This window comes from Megalops cyprinoides, chromosome 2 (assembly GCF_013368585.1).
Source record: "Megalops cyprinoides isolate fMegCyp1 chromosome 2, fMegCyp1.pri, whole genome shotgun sequence".
Lineage (NCBI taxonomy): Eukaryota > Metazoa > Chordata > Actinopteri > Elopiformes > Megalopidae > Megalops > Megalops cyprinoides.
Window position 1 is genome coordinate 7,449,266 of NC_050584.1, and position 12,944 is coordinate 7,462,209.

Consider the following 12,944-nt stretch of genomic DNA (forward strand, 5'->3'; position numbering starts at 1 on the left):
TACCCAAAATTCATTTGCAGTCTAAGGCTGAGGCCTTTCAGTCATAGCAGACTTGATTACTTTGTTCTTTCTCCTCCCTTTATTTCTACCTCTTCTAACTTCCCCTGGTTGATTGTACAGGAGTGGCAGCAGGCCTCTGCGTTTACCTCCTTATTTTTGACTCACTTTGGACAAAACCATGATAGAAAACTACAGAAGTCTTAATGAAAATATGAGGCTGTCTCAAATACTGTCCAAGTGAATGTCTCCATTATTTTAATAAGGATAGTTACTGGCATGTAAATGTATGTTTTGTGCATATTTCTTATTATAGATCAAGTATAAAGAAGAAGGGAAGAAGGAGATATCAGCAAGCCTTTATTCTCTGCTTCCAGAGACAACAGAGACTCAGTTTGTTAGAGAGCTCTCAGATATCCAGAGTGAGGTAAAGCTTTATGGAAAACTTCCATGGAAAGAAACTGCTTATCCTTCTACTGCCTGTGTTCATGAACTGAAGTTAATTATAGAATGGGTGCACATTGTTTGAAGAAAAAGATGGTTTGCGTTTTCTGAACTTTTAGTGCAATAATCAGAGCTCGCAAAATGCATCTTTTTCTTTCCCTGTTCTAGTACAAGTACAAAGAAGGTCTGAAGAAGAAGATTTCCACCAGCCTTTACTCTCTACTTCCAGAGACAATAGAGACTCAGTTTGCCAAGCAGATGTCGGAAATGCAGAGTGAGGTATACATTGACTAGCGAGAACAAGATGAAAAAGTAATTTGCCTCAGCATCATATGCAGTAAACTGAGACAGAATATAAGGCAGAAGTGTAAGAAGCAACATTCATTAGTTCTAAGAAGCTGAACAAGTGTTTGTCAGGTGTAAATGTATTATATTTGAGGAACATATTACATCTGTGGGAGGCTTTATATTTGTAGTTAGGCCCAAAGTTAGATTCCAGCAAACAAAAACAATCAGTGGTGTTCAAGCTGTTCTCTACCTGGAAGCAAAGGAGTCAATTCAGTCTCTGTCGCTGAAGTGGACAGAAATAATAAGCCTTAGTTGTAAAAGGCTATTTATTACCCTCATTGAAATGTAAATGCTGCATTCATGTAAGTGGTTTTTGCTGTTGTATTCCAGACTAAGTACAAAGAAGCAGGAAAGAAGGAGGTGTCCAGCTCCTTTTACTCCCGGCTCCCAGAGACCCTGGCGACCCAGCATGCCAAAGAGGCCTCACAGTTACAGAGCGAGGTACACGGCCCTGCCCTTTTCACAGACCTCTCCACAGGACTGGCACAGGCCCTGTGATCTTTTACAACAGTTTAGTGCCACCTTGTGATATTCTAGTGCTGGAAAACTTTGGGAAATACAAAAGTATAGTATAGTATACAGTATAACTCACAATACTGAAATTGGACTATTTACTATTGCAACTGAGAACATTATTCAGCGATAACAGGTTTGTGGGGGAGGTACAGTATGTTTCAATGAAAGCACTTTTTCCAGTGAAGAGTGGATGTGGTCCTTGTTACATTACAAGTGTCAGATAGAATTTCATTTTTGTGTGTACTTGCACCTATTCTTACACCTTTTGCAGCAGCAACAACAACTCAAAATATTTTATTGGGCCTATGATTGATAGTTAATATTTTACTTAATTTTTTATCTCTTTGTTGCCTTTATAACTCAATGTATATCTGGTTTTGATGTGGAAAATATCAACAGGATTTTTGTTATGAGGCAAGCAAAATAGACCAGTCTTCTGTCAATGTGAGAAACATGATTTGGAGCAATCTTGCCTGTAGGTGGTATGGTGGAAGTCACATGTTTTGTAGGTAGCATCTTAGTTCAGAGAATAACATTGTCACTATATGACATCCGTTTCTCAATGTTTTTGGTATTCCAGAACAAGTACAAAGAAGATGGCAAAAAGGAAATTTCAAGTTCCCTTTACTCTCAACTTCCAGAAACAACGGAGATACAGTTTGCAAGGGAACTGACAGAATTACTGAGTGAGGTAGAAGGAAATTTAATTCCCTAAAGAATTTTTTGCCATCTAATGCAAGTCATATATCATTTCTCAGAAGCTATGTATCAACATTAATTTTAGTTAAAATGTATAAAATACTGTATATGAACTGTTACCGGTACTTGCAGTTTTAATATTCTGTCCTGGGGTTGCGTTCTTATCTTTGAGGAAATTGAGATTGTGTAAATAAAACAAATTTGAGATGAACTTGTTTGTGTGTCAGTTGTAAATACTGCACTATAAATACTTTTTTTTTCTGATTTAGAACAAGTACAAAGAAGATGGGAAAAGGAGATCTTCCATGAGTGTTTACTCCCAACTCCCAGATACTACGGAAATCCAATTTGCCAAAGCAGTGGCAGAGCTCCAGAGTGAGGTAAGTGTACCAGCAGACGAACATTTCATAATTCAGTCTTTAAAGTTAGTTTTACGAATTTTGTTTTTGTGTTTCAGATGAAATACAAAGAGGCAGGGAAGAAGGAGGTGTCCAGTTCATTGTACTCCAAGTTACCAGAGACCCTGGAGACCCAGCATGCCAAAGAGGCCTCACAGTTACAGAGCGAGGTATTCAGTTAGTGCCAGTTTTACATAAAATCCATCCATGACATCTATGTCCTCAGTCCCATAAGAAAATGAAATATATTGTAATATTTTGATAAAATGTTGTTCAGCCCAAGAATATGTCGCAGTCACATTAAGAAGATATTAATGCAATGCAGAAATAAATTTCAGTATGCCAAGCTAGCAATAAATCACATATTTTCAATATATTGGTCAGGCTGAAACATATTCCCAATATATTATTGTTTTATAGGGGATTTCCCAGAAATTGTTGAAATCACACATTTATGTACTTTATAGTCTGTCAGATCAAGGAGGAAACATTTGTTACATACTGGTGATGCTGATATTACACACTGCATGGTAAGCTGTGCTTCAGTGCACTGAGTGCATTTTAAGTTTTGGATACCTTTGTTCCCAACATGTAGAGAATCAAAGTGCTGTCATTCTCAGCCTGTTTGTCATGGTGTAAGTGGATTAAACTAATTGTGGTTATTGTTTGGGTGAAGACTGTATCTACAACTAACCAAAATGTCACAGTGAAAAAAGTAATATTGTACTTTCCCTGTCTGGATCAAATGCTATTGTGGAATCTTCACTGTGCAGACGAGTGAGAGATCGGCTACTTAAAAGCCATTGCTCACAATCAATTTTTACTGTCTGTGCTGAATCCCATAGTCTGCTAGCTAGCAAATATAGACATCATCTCTGACATTGAACTCCATTTTCTTCACTGTGTTTTCAGCATTTTGAAACAAATGCAGGCCTAATTCTTGTCAGAGTAAGAAAGCTCATTCACTGTGGTATCAATCTTCAGACACCCATTTGGAGGGCCACATTAATTTTTTAATAAATGGACAGTAAAATAAAAATACTTGTTCTCAAAATGAGTACAGCACATTACAGTTGTATAATTATGTGGTAGAGCAACTTGAATGTCATCCTAGAACATGGATACAGTTCTTCCTGTTCCCAGAGCCAGTCATATTGCAGTGTTCACAAAAGTAAAAACTAATAAATCTTTGTATTGGAAAAGTAGAACTGCCCTTACTGTCATTCATGACATCATATTTAATACAACAATTCAATTAAGGTGTATGATTTCATATTAACAATTCAATTCAATTAAGGTGTATCATTTCTAATACACCCTTGTTTTAACATCATCAAATTTTAAATGTCAGAATCTGTAAAACTATTTTTTGTGTAGTTTGTGAAGTTACTTAAACAATTATAGGTTTCACAGGGCTTTATTTTGATTTATATATATTCATAATAGCACCATACTAATCTATGGATGTAATGAATTTTCTTTAACAGGTGTCAAATTATACATGTTCAAAAGAAAAGTGCTTGTGGGTTAAATGAGGTTAAATGCTCTCTAATTCCCTTTTTCATTCTCAGATTCAAAGTAGTAGTGGTATAATAATAATATTTAAATGGTGCCATACTGGTATCAAATTATAGAAAAATATGTCCAAAACTATAAACATAATTAACAGTATTCATTTCTATATTACTGTATGATGCAAAATGTGGCAAAATATGTCATGCAGTAATATAGAAATGCACTCCAATAATATCTTTTCACTTTCAGATAAAGTACAAAGAAGGTTTCAAGAAGGCAATTTCTACAAACCTTTATTCTCTGCTTCCGGAGACAATAGAAACCCGGTTTGCCAAAGAGATCTCGGACATACAGAGTGAGGTAAATCTTGATGAAAAAAACGAGCCTTTTCTGTAGTAACTCAAAAACCAGAAAACATGGATATAAGTCACAAAAAGGATTTGGAAAAATGAGCTGTCTATTTTTCCCCTTTTCAAGATCAAATACAAAGAAGGGCTGAAGGATGAGATTTCCACCAACCTTTACTCCCAACTTCCAGAGACAACAGAGACTCAGTTTGCCAAACAGATGTCAGAAATTCAGAGTGAGGTATCTGTCAGTTAGTTGATAAATCAATCCCTAAAGCTTAAAGTGCAATGACACCAGTCTCAACGCCTTGCCATAAAGTACATCATGGAGACTGTTTTCTGGGAGTGAAACCTTTAAAAGAAGCATTTATTTGGTGTGTTTGTGTTTTAGACTAAGTACAAGCAGGCAGGGAAGAAGGAGGTGTCCAGCTCACTTTATTCCCAGCTACCAGAGACCCTGGAAACCCAGCAAGCTAAAGAGGCCTACCAGTTACGGAGCGAGGTGAGTTGGGTGCTGTTCTGATCTTCTGTACTAGATTATTGGCATTTAGCAGATGGTCTTACCCAGAGTGACTGACATTGGTTACAGTTTTGCTGTGTTTTCTTTTTTTTTTTACAATGTTTTCCATTTATACAGCTGGATATTTGCAGAGGCAATTTTGGATTAAGTACCTTGCCCAATGGTACAGCAGCAGTCCTGCTCCTTAACCAATATGCTACACTGTTGCTCATTTGGAAAATAAGTGCTACATTCAAGTAATTGTTTTTTGCTTTTGTAAATCAGACTAAATACAAGGAGGCAGGGAAGAAGGAGGTGTCTAGCTCTCTGTACTCCCAGCTGCCTGAGACCTTGGAGACCCAGCATGCCAAGAAGGCTTCCCAGTTACAGAGTGAGGTACTCAGTGCATTCTCTTTCACACACCTCTCCGAAGGGCTGGCATAGGCCCTTTAATATTTTATAATGGTTTAATGTCACCTTGGGAAATTCTGGTCCTGGAGTGCTTTGGGAAGTGCTACAGTTGGCATAACTCACTGATCCTGAAAATGGATGTTTCCTGTTGGTCCAATAAATGAATTGAGAAAAATCTTAAATGACAGTAGGTTCATATGGGAGTATTTTTCACTTGAAATGCTTTTTCTCAGGAAGATTCAAGCAATTGGAAGATAGATTACAATATGATATGTACTGTTCATTTGTGTCTATTTAAGCACAATATTATTTTACCTGATTTGTAACTTTTTATTTGCATCGGATTATCATCTGTGAAGAGCAAGCTATTGTGTGTGAGTTAATTTGGTGCAATCAAATTGCCCACAAAGACTCCCATGTTATTTACATTTATATTTAGTTTGCCTGCCAGCATTCTCTCAGTTCCCAGACCTGACAATTGTGCATGTCATTGATGAGAAGCCTATGGCCACCTTGATTTGACAAGCTGGTCATTTTAAACTTTTTGCAGCTACAACAACTCAAAAGGTTTGAGTAGGCGTAAATTGTAAAGCAAATATTACCTCGTAATGTATGTTAAATCATACTGCATTTCTGTAGTTTTAGTTTGGAAAATTGTTTGTTTTGGCATAAATAAAATGGTCCATATGGTTGATACTAAGGATATTAACGGATATTAAGGAATATCAAGTCATAAAGGATATCTCTCGTTTTGATGTTGAAGATACCAATTTTTTGTGTCACATACAAAATAGGCCATGCATTTTATCGATGTGAGAAACATGTTTTGAGCAATCCTGGCTGCAAGTTGTGTTGTGGATGTCAGATGTGTATGTAGGTTGCACTTGTAATCTTAGTTTATAGAATAACTTTTATCATTTATAGCTATAAATGTTTATTACTTTTCCAGATAAAATACAAAGAAGATGGCAAAAAGGACATTTCAAGTTCCCTTTACTCTCAACTTCCAGAAACAACTGAGATACAATTTGCTAGAGAGGTCACAGAAATCCTGAGTGAGGTGGTGTGGAATTTATTTTTCATTTTTTGTTTTTATTTAAGTTAAATTTCACGTAAGATTGATTTCACTTTTAACAGTCATTGCAGATTAATACATCTAGATTTGCTAATATTTTGTTTTGGAGGTTGCATTATTATGTTACCTCAGTGTACAATGTGATTGTGTGCCTGAAACACACTTGCTGTTAACTTAAGAGTGTGTGGATCTGAGTTATAATTCTGCACTTTAAATATATTTTTCTTGTGTAGAACAAGTACAAAGAAGATGGGAAAAGGAAATCTTCCATGAGTGTTTACTCCCAACTCCCAGAGACCACAGAGACACAGTTTGCCAAGGCCGTGTCAGAACTCCAGAGTGAGGTAAGTGTACCAGTAGAAGAACAATTTTTTTTCAGTCTTTTATATGTGTTTTTTGTTCTTTTTTTTAAATTCAGCTGTTGTGTTTCAGATGAAGTACAAGCAGCCAGGGAAGAAGCAAGTATCCAGCTCTCTGTACTCCAAGCTACCAGAGACCCTGGAGACCCAGCATGCCAAAGAGGCCTCACAGTTACAGAGCGAGGTATACAACTATAACCAATTGGCAGGGTGGTGATTTTCCCCTCTATGCCTATCCCAATTTTACATGAATCGTCCCAGCGTCAAGACAAAGTTGTTGAAAGCATAGATGTCTGCTGTGGTCTGTCATATCTAGGAGTAGACAGAATTCACGTACTGGCCATGACGATATCCCATACATTATGGTAGTGTGTACATTACATGAAGCCCACTTGTTTAAGCCAACTTAGACACAAAATGAGTACAACATGTATGATAACATTGAAAAGCTGTCATGTAGAGCAACCTGGGTTCCAGTCAGTCTAGAGCCTAGGATACTGGTGAAAACTTCAACATGCACAGAATTCCACCTCCCCACACATTGAGAAGACAATCAAATGATTTATCTCTTGTACTTGAGCTTGTCAGAAAAAGTGTTCTTAAAAACAAGTACATATTTTTATAAGTACAATAATCAATATTATGAAACTTGTCAATCAAAGTGTCAATCATATGTTGATGTAAAAAATAAAATTTTAAATAAGATAATTGTGGCATGAATATCATCAAACCTTTGCAGTTGATCCAGAACGTAGCTGCATGACTTGTCTATGACCTCCCTAAATGTTGTCAAGTCACACCCCTCCTCACCTCACTTCACTTCACTGGCTTCCTGTTACCCCTTGCATGAAGTTCAAATCTTGGTGCTAGCGTACAGGGCAGTGATTGGGACAGCCCCATCATGCCTACGATCAATCCCTAACCCTATGCTCCAGCCAGATCACTCTGGCAAAATATGTCATACAGTAATATAAAAATGCACTCCAATGATCTTCTTTCACTTTCAGATAAAGTACAAAGAAGGTTTCAAGAAGGCAATTTCTACAAACCTTTATTCTCTGCTTCCGGAGACAATAGAAACCCGGTTTGCCAAAGAGATCTCGGACATACAGAGTGAGGTAAATCTTGATGAAAAAATCGAGCCTTTTCTGTAGTAACTCAAAAACCAGAAAAAATGTATATATGTCACAAAAAGGATTTGGAAACATGAGCTGTCTATTTTTCCCCTTTTCAAGATCAAATACAAAGAAGGGCTGAAGGATGAGATTTCCACCAACCTTTACTCCCAACTTCCGGAGACAACAGAGACTCAGTTTGCCAAACAGATGTCGGAAATGCAGAGTGAGGTATCTATCTGTCATTCAGTCATTGGTGATGAATGGGTTGTAACAAATGTCACAGAAGAAGACAGACAAAAATATCAGGATGTCCAAGCTGTTCTTTTCCCCTATCTGGTAAACCACAGCTCTGTTCATTTTCAGTGTTGGGTGGCAACAGAGAGCAATGTATGTGGAGTTGGCACGATGAATTAATGTAATCAAAGAAGTTGATTTTTTTATTTTTCTGTGTGCTCCTCTGCTGTGTCTTAGGCTAAATACAAGGAGGCAGGGAAGAAGGAGGTGTCCACCTCCCTTTACTCCAAGCTGTCAGAGACCCTGGAGACCCAGCATGCTAAGGAGGCCTCCCAGTTGCAGAGCGAGGTGAGTTGGGGATTCTCAAGCAAAGGAACCACTCTGGATTTCAATATAAATGCTACATTCCTGCAATTGTTTTTTGCTCTTGTATTTCAGACCAAGTACAAGGAGGCAGGGAAGAAGGAGGTGTCCAGCTCTCTGTACTCCCAGCTGCCAGAGACCTTAGAGACCCAGCATGCTAAAGAGGCCTACCAGTTACAGAGCGAGGTACTCATTATTTTCTCTTTTGCTCACCTCTCCACAGGACTCGCACAGGTCCTCTTTAGGTCTTTTACATTGGTTTAACTCTTGGGAGGGACTACTGAGGCAATGTCAACTTTGTCATTGTCATTTGTCATTTGTCAAAGCTCAGAGCATTTATTGTTGGGCCAACAAACAAATTGAGAAAATGTTCGTGTGTGAGATATGTTCGTGTGTGAGACCCGGTTGTGCAAAGACAAGGAGGTCCACCAGCCAGAGTCCATCAAGGAAGTGCAACAAGAAATATTAGCACATATACATCCAGAGAAACAAAACAACTTCATGTGAAAACCTTGGTTGTATGAACTCTGGTTGTATGAATTTGTAAAATTTAAAAAGCTGTTAGGCAGTAGAGCTTGGTTGCATTTATTTATTAGTGTAGGTATGCGCCAACAAAAGATCCCTGTCCATTTCTCCACCAGACAAGCACACAGTAGCACTCGCTCTCAGCATAGATCATCTGCTAATCCACTTGCTCCGCAACTCCAGCCCCAGGTCAGCATTTGCCTCTTTAACTGTCAATCAGCAGTACAAATAGTCTTTGCCTCTCATCTAGACCTTCTGTTCTTCGCTGTCACTGAGACGTAATAATACTACTGCAATGGCGGCTGTATCGTCCATGTCCTCCTTCTCTCATACACTGGACCATCTGGTCAGGGTGCTGGCACTGGGTTCCTTATGTGCCCCTATAGTAGTTCTCAGTTCTTCTTCTCACTTAGCTGAATATGTACTCCTTTGAATAATATATTGAAACATACCAGACTACATATTGTTGTCCTCTGTTGCCCACCTGGCCCAATAGGAACCTTCCTTGATGAACTGGACTTCTTTCTCATGTCTTTTCCCGGAGATGGCGCTGCTGTGATACTGCGTGGAGACTTCAGTGTCCAGTTCCAGAACCCTCAATTTTCTGGATTCCTCTGATGACTTGACTTATTATGTTCACTCTTGTCCAGTCTCCATAAGTTGTCTCAGTGTGACACTGCTTCACCTCTCTGACCATTGCTTCATCTCCTTTGCCCCTCCACTCCCCTCTGGAATGATTAAGATAGTTTCCAGGTTGTCTTATACTTTAAATGCAGAAAGGGCCAAACTGCGCTCTGCAGAAAGAAAGTGGAACAAAAATCAAAACTGCCTACTGACCTGGCAGCTTACCAATGTCTCCTGTCATCATTTTCCTCTGAAATCTCATCTGCTAAGGCTTTTTGTTTTCAAACCAAGATCAAAGCTGCAACAAACACCTTGCACCTTCTATGGCACCCACGCAATTTATTTGCAGTAGTCTCCTCTCTGCTCAACCCACCACCTCCTCCACCTCCTTCTACTGTCATAACAGACGACCTTCCATACTCTTTTGAATCCGGTGCTACTGATATTCGCATCTCTAAGCTACCACATTCCCTTCCTCAGTCATAAACCTACTCCTCCTCTGGTAACCTACTGAGTACCTCTGCATTTTACATTACATTTACATTTATTCATTTGGCAGCAATGTCCAATGCTGGTCCTATACAGCTCCTAACATGCAAATGTCCTACCACTTGCCCACTGAGCTCTATCCCCTTTCCCTTACTGCAGTCCTCTGCTCCTGCACTTCTGCTGTAGATTTTATGCCAAGTCAGATCCTGATCACTAGTTGTGTTCCTAACAAATATAAGGAGGCACATGTCTCACCTCTGCTTCCAAAGCCAACCATCTGCCACCCAGAACTACTGACTGGTATTCCTCTCCCCATTATTTTCTTGGGAGCTTCAATGAGTTGTGACCAACCAGCTGATATGCTGCCAGACTCAGAATAGCCTAATTGACCCCAATCACACTGACTTTAAGGACAGCCACTCAACTGAAATGTATATCCTGTTTGTAATGGAAAAAAAACAGCCGTAATTCTACTTGATTGCTGTACAAAGTTTGATACAGGTGACTATCAGGTATTTGGTAATTCTGTCAGAATTAGGCATCTCAGGCAATGTCTAGAAATGGCTCTCTGCATACCTTTCTCCATGATCCTGTGAAGTAACCTGTCCTGGCTCTGTCTAAGAATCCAACAGCATTACCACAGGGAGCCATTTTCAATCCCCTCCTGTTTTCCTTTTACACAACATCCCTCAATAATATCCTCCTATGGATTTCACTACCACTGCTATGCTGTTGATACACAGCTTTTTATCTCCTTCGCTCACGCTGACATACATACTGCTTCATGCTTTCCTCAATGACATTTCAGGTTGGAGGATCAGTTGGCATCTTGGACTAAATATTGCCAACTGACCTACATACCTGCCACATCCTCCCCCTTCAAAGATATCCACATTATAACTGATAACAAAGTGGTGTCCACATTCCAGACTGCCAAGAATCTTGCTGTAGTTGTGGAAAACAGACTGTCCTTGAGTGAAAGCACAACGACAGTTACTCAGAGCTGTTGATTCTTTTTTTTTTTTTTTTTTTACAATATCCACTACGTATATCCATTTCTCACTGCATCTGCTACCCAGCTGATTGTCCAGGCCCATGTGCTATCTCAAATGGACTGCTGCAACTCTTTCTTTATTGATTTCCCCACGTGTGCATTCAGGCCTCTCCAACTACCAACAGCTTGTCTGGTCTATGACCAGCCAAATACTCGCATCCCATGCCTCTCCTCACCTTCCTCCACTGGCCAATTATAGCCCGACTAAAATACAAATCTCTGGTCCTAGCCTATGTGTTAGCAAAAGGAACTGACTGCACGTATAACCTATTGTCAAGCCTTACTCTCCTGCCAGACCGCTCCACTTTGCAACCTCTGGTTGCAACCTGTGGTTGGCCATGTCTCTTCTCTACTCTGGCCTTCCAGTGGTGGAATGAGGTCAACAGTCACGGCAGCCACTGCCCATCTTCCTGCCCATGTGTTTGTGAAGTGAAAGCACAATATCCTCAAACTCCCTTTTGCTCCTGTTATGACCATTAGCAAAATGCTGTATGTCTTCAGAACATCCAGCAAAACTGCACCTACCAGCCTGAACTCAATAGTACAAGTCTATGTTCTCTCCTGACCACTACGCTCTGCTCCTAAATGGTGTCTGGTGGCCCCATCACATTGCGGCACAAAATCACTTTCCAGAACCTTCTCCACCGTTGTCCCCCGATAGTGGAAAGAACTTCCACACTTCATCCGTTCTGCTAAGTCCCTCACCATCTTCAAGAAAAATCTGAAGACACAGCTCTTCCATGTTCACCTGAACACCTGCAATACTACCACCTAAAGCAAATTCTTATACTGTAAACTAGTCTCTACCAGCTAGTCTGGCCAACTATTCAAACTTGGTTATGCTGTGCTTATAATATTGTTGACTCCTTATTTGGCTTTTTGCTTGTGTTGTACTCTGACTCATTTGTAAGTTGCTTTGGATAAAAGCATCTGCCAAATTAATAAATGCACTTAAATGTAAATATTATATTATGGCTCCTACTTTCTACTGTGACACTGATGATTTGGTATTGTTCTTATACTTAGTTCTTATACTAATCTTTTCATTTGGCCTTTTATCACTATGAGAAACATGTTTTGAGCAATCATACCTATAGGTTGTATTGTGAATGAAATCATATGTTTATATATGTTGTATTTGTAATCCTAGCTTGTAGAATAGTATTGGCACTTTGGCACTTTTTACAGAACTGTCCTTCTCAACCTTTCTTGTCTTCCAGATCAAGTACAAAGAAGATGGCAAAAAGGAAATGTCCAGTTCCCTTTACTCTCAACTTCCAGAAACAACAGAGATACAGTTTGCAAGAGAGCTTTCAGAAGCACTGAGTGAGGTAGTAGGAAATGTAGTTGTTATTTTGTGCTTTCATTTCAGTCATGCACAACTTCACATAAGATATTTGTGTCAGGGCTCAGCCAAGGACTCAGTCGCAGACCACAGGAGCGTCGGGTTCCAGGCAAATTTATTGATTCCGCAGGCAAGATCGTAAACGGTAAACAACCAGGGTCTAAACCAAAAAGGCAGTCCGAGGGCAAATCCAGGTACAGGAAACCAGAACAGGCAGGGTCAAACACCGGGCAGGCAGAAATATCGGGCGATCAGGGCAGAGCGGCAGGCAGGAACCAGGTCGATAAAGGGCAGGTCGAAAACGGGAAACCGCACACAGACGAGAAAACGGCAGGGACGAAACAGGCAAAAATCACACTGCTACGAACTAGCAACAGGACATGGACATGCAGGGAAGATATAGGGCAGGGCTGACGAGGGGATGGGAAGCAGGTGTGCAGGCAGACAGGTGAAGGCGATGAGGCAATCAGGCGGGCGGAGATCGGGCGGGGAGCGGGGCAGAGCTAGAACACAAGGAAAACAAAAGCACATGGACAGGGAAAAACAAAAACACAACAGCTAGGGGGCGGGAGCACTGACAATTT

General features: G+C 39.8%; 2 protein-coding genes across 4 annotated transcripts in view; both read left to right on the plus strand.

The window, feature by feature from the left end:
* The window catches only part of nebl (nebulette), a 101,631-nt gene that overhangs the window by 50,686 nt on the left and 38,001 nt on the right, over window positions 1-12,944 (plus strand). The gene's annotated exons all lie outside the window — the stretch shown is intronic.
* Window positions 1-12,944, plus strand: part of LOC118796303 (nebulin-like) — a 38,183-nt gene that overhangs the window by 16,114 nt on the left and 9,125 nt on the right. For both annotated transcript variants that reach the window (XM_036555131.1, XM_036555139.1), the window contains exons 10-27: window positions 314-424; window positions 610-720; window positions 1,120-1,230; window positions 1,886-1,996; window positions 2,274-2,384; window positions 2,462-2,572; window positions 4,167-4,277; window positions 4,395-4,505; window positions 4,656-4,766; window positions 5,049-5,159; window positions 6,124-6,234; window positions 6,483-6,593; window positions 6,682-6,792; window positions 7,616-7,726; window positions 7,844-7,954; window positions 8,198-8,308; window positions 8,399-8,509; window positions 12,236-12,346. In XM_036555131.1, the coding sequence (XP_036411024.1) occupies window positions 314-424; window positions 610-720; window positions 1,120-1,230; window positions 1,886-1,996; window positions 2,274-2,384; window positions 2,462-2,572; window positions 4,167-4,277; window positions 4,395-4,505; window positions 4,656-4,766; window positions 5,049-5,159; window positions 6,124-6,234; window positions 6,483-6,593; window positions 6,682-6,792; window positions 7,616-7,726; window positions 7,844-7,954; window positions 8,198-8,308; window positions 8,399-8,509; window positions 12,236-12,346 (1,998 nt within the window). The remainder of the gene's footprint in view (window positions 1-313; window positions 425-609; window positions 721-1,119; window positions 1,231-1,885; window positions 1,997-2,273; window positions 2,385-2,461; window positions 2,573-4,166; window positions 4,278-4,394; window positions 4,506-4,655; window positions 4,767-5,048; window positions 5,160-6,123; window positions 6,235-6,482; window positions 6,594-6,681; window positions 6,793-7,615; window positions 7,727-7,843; window positions 7,955-8,197; window positions 8,309-8,398; window positions 8,510-12,235; window positions 12,347-12,944) is intronic.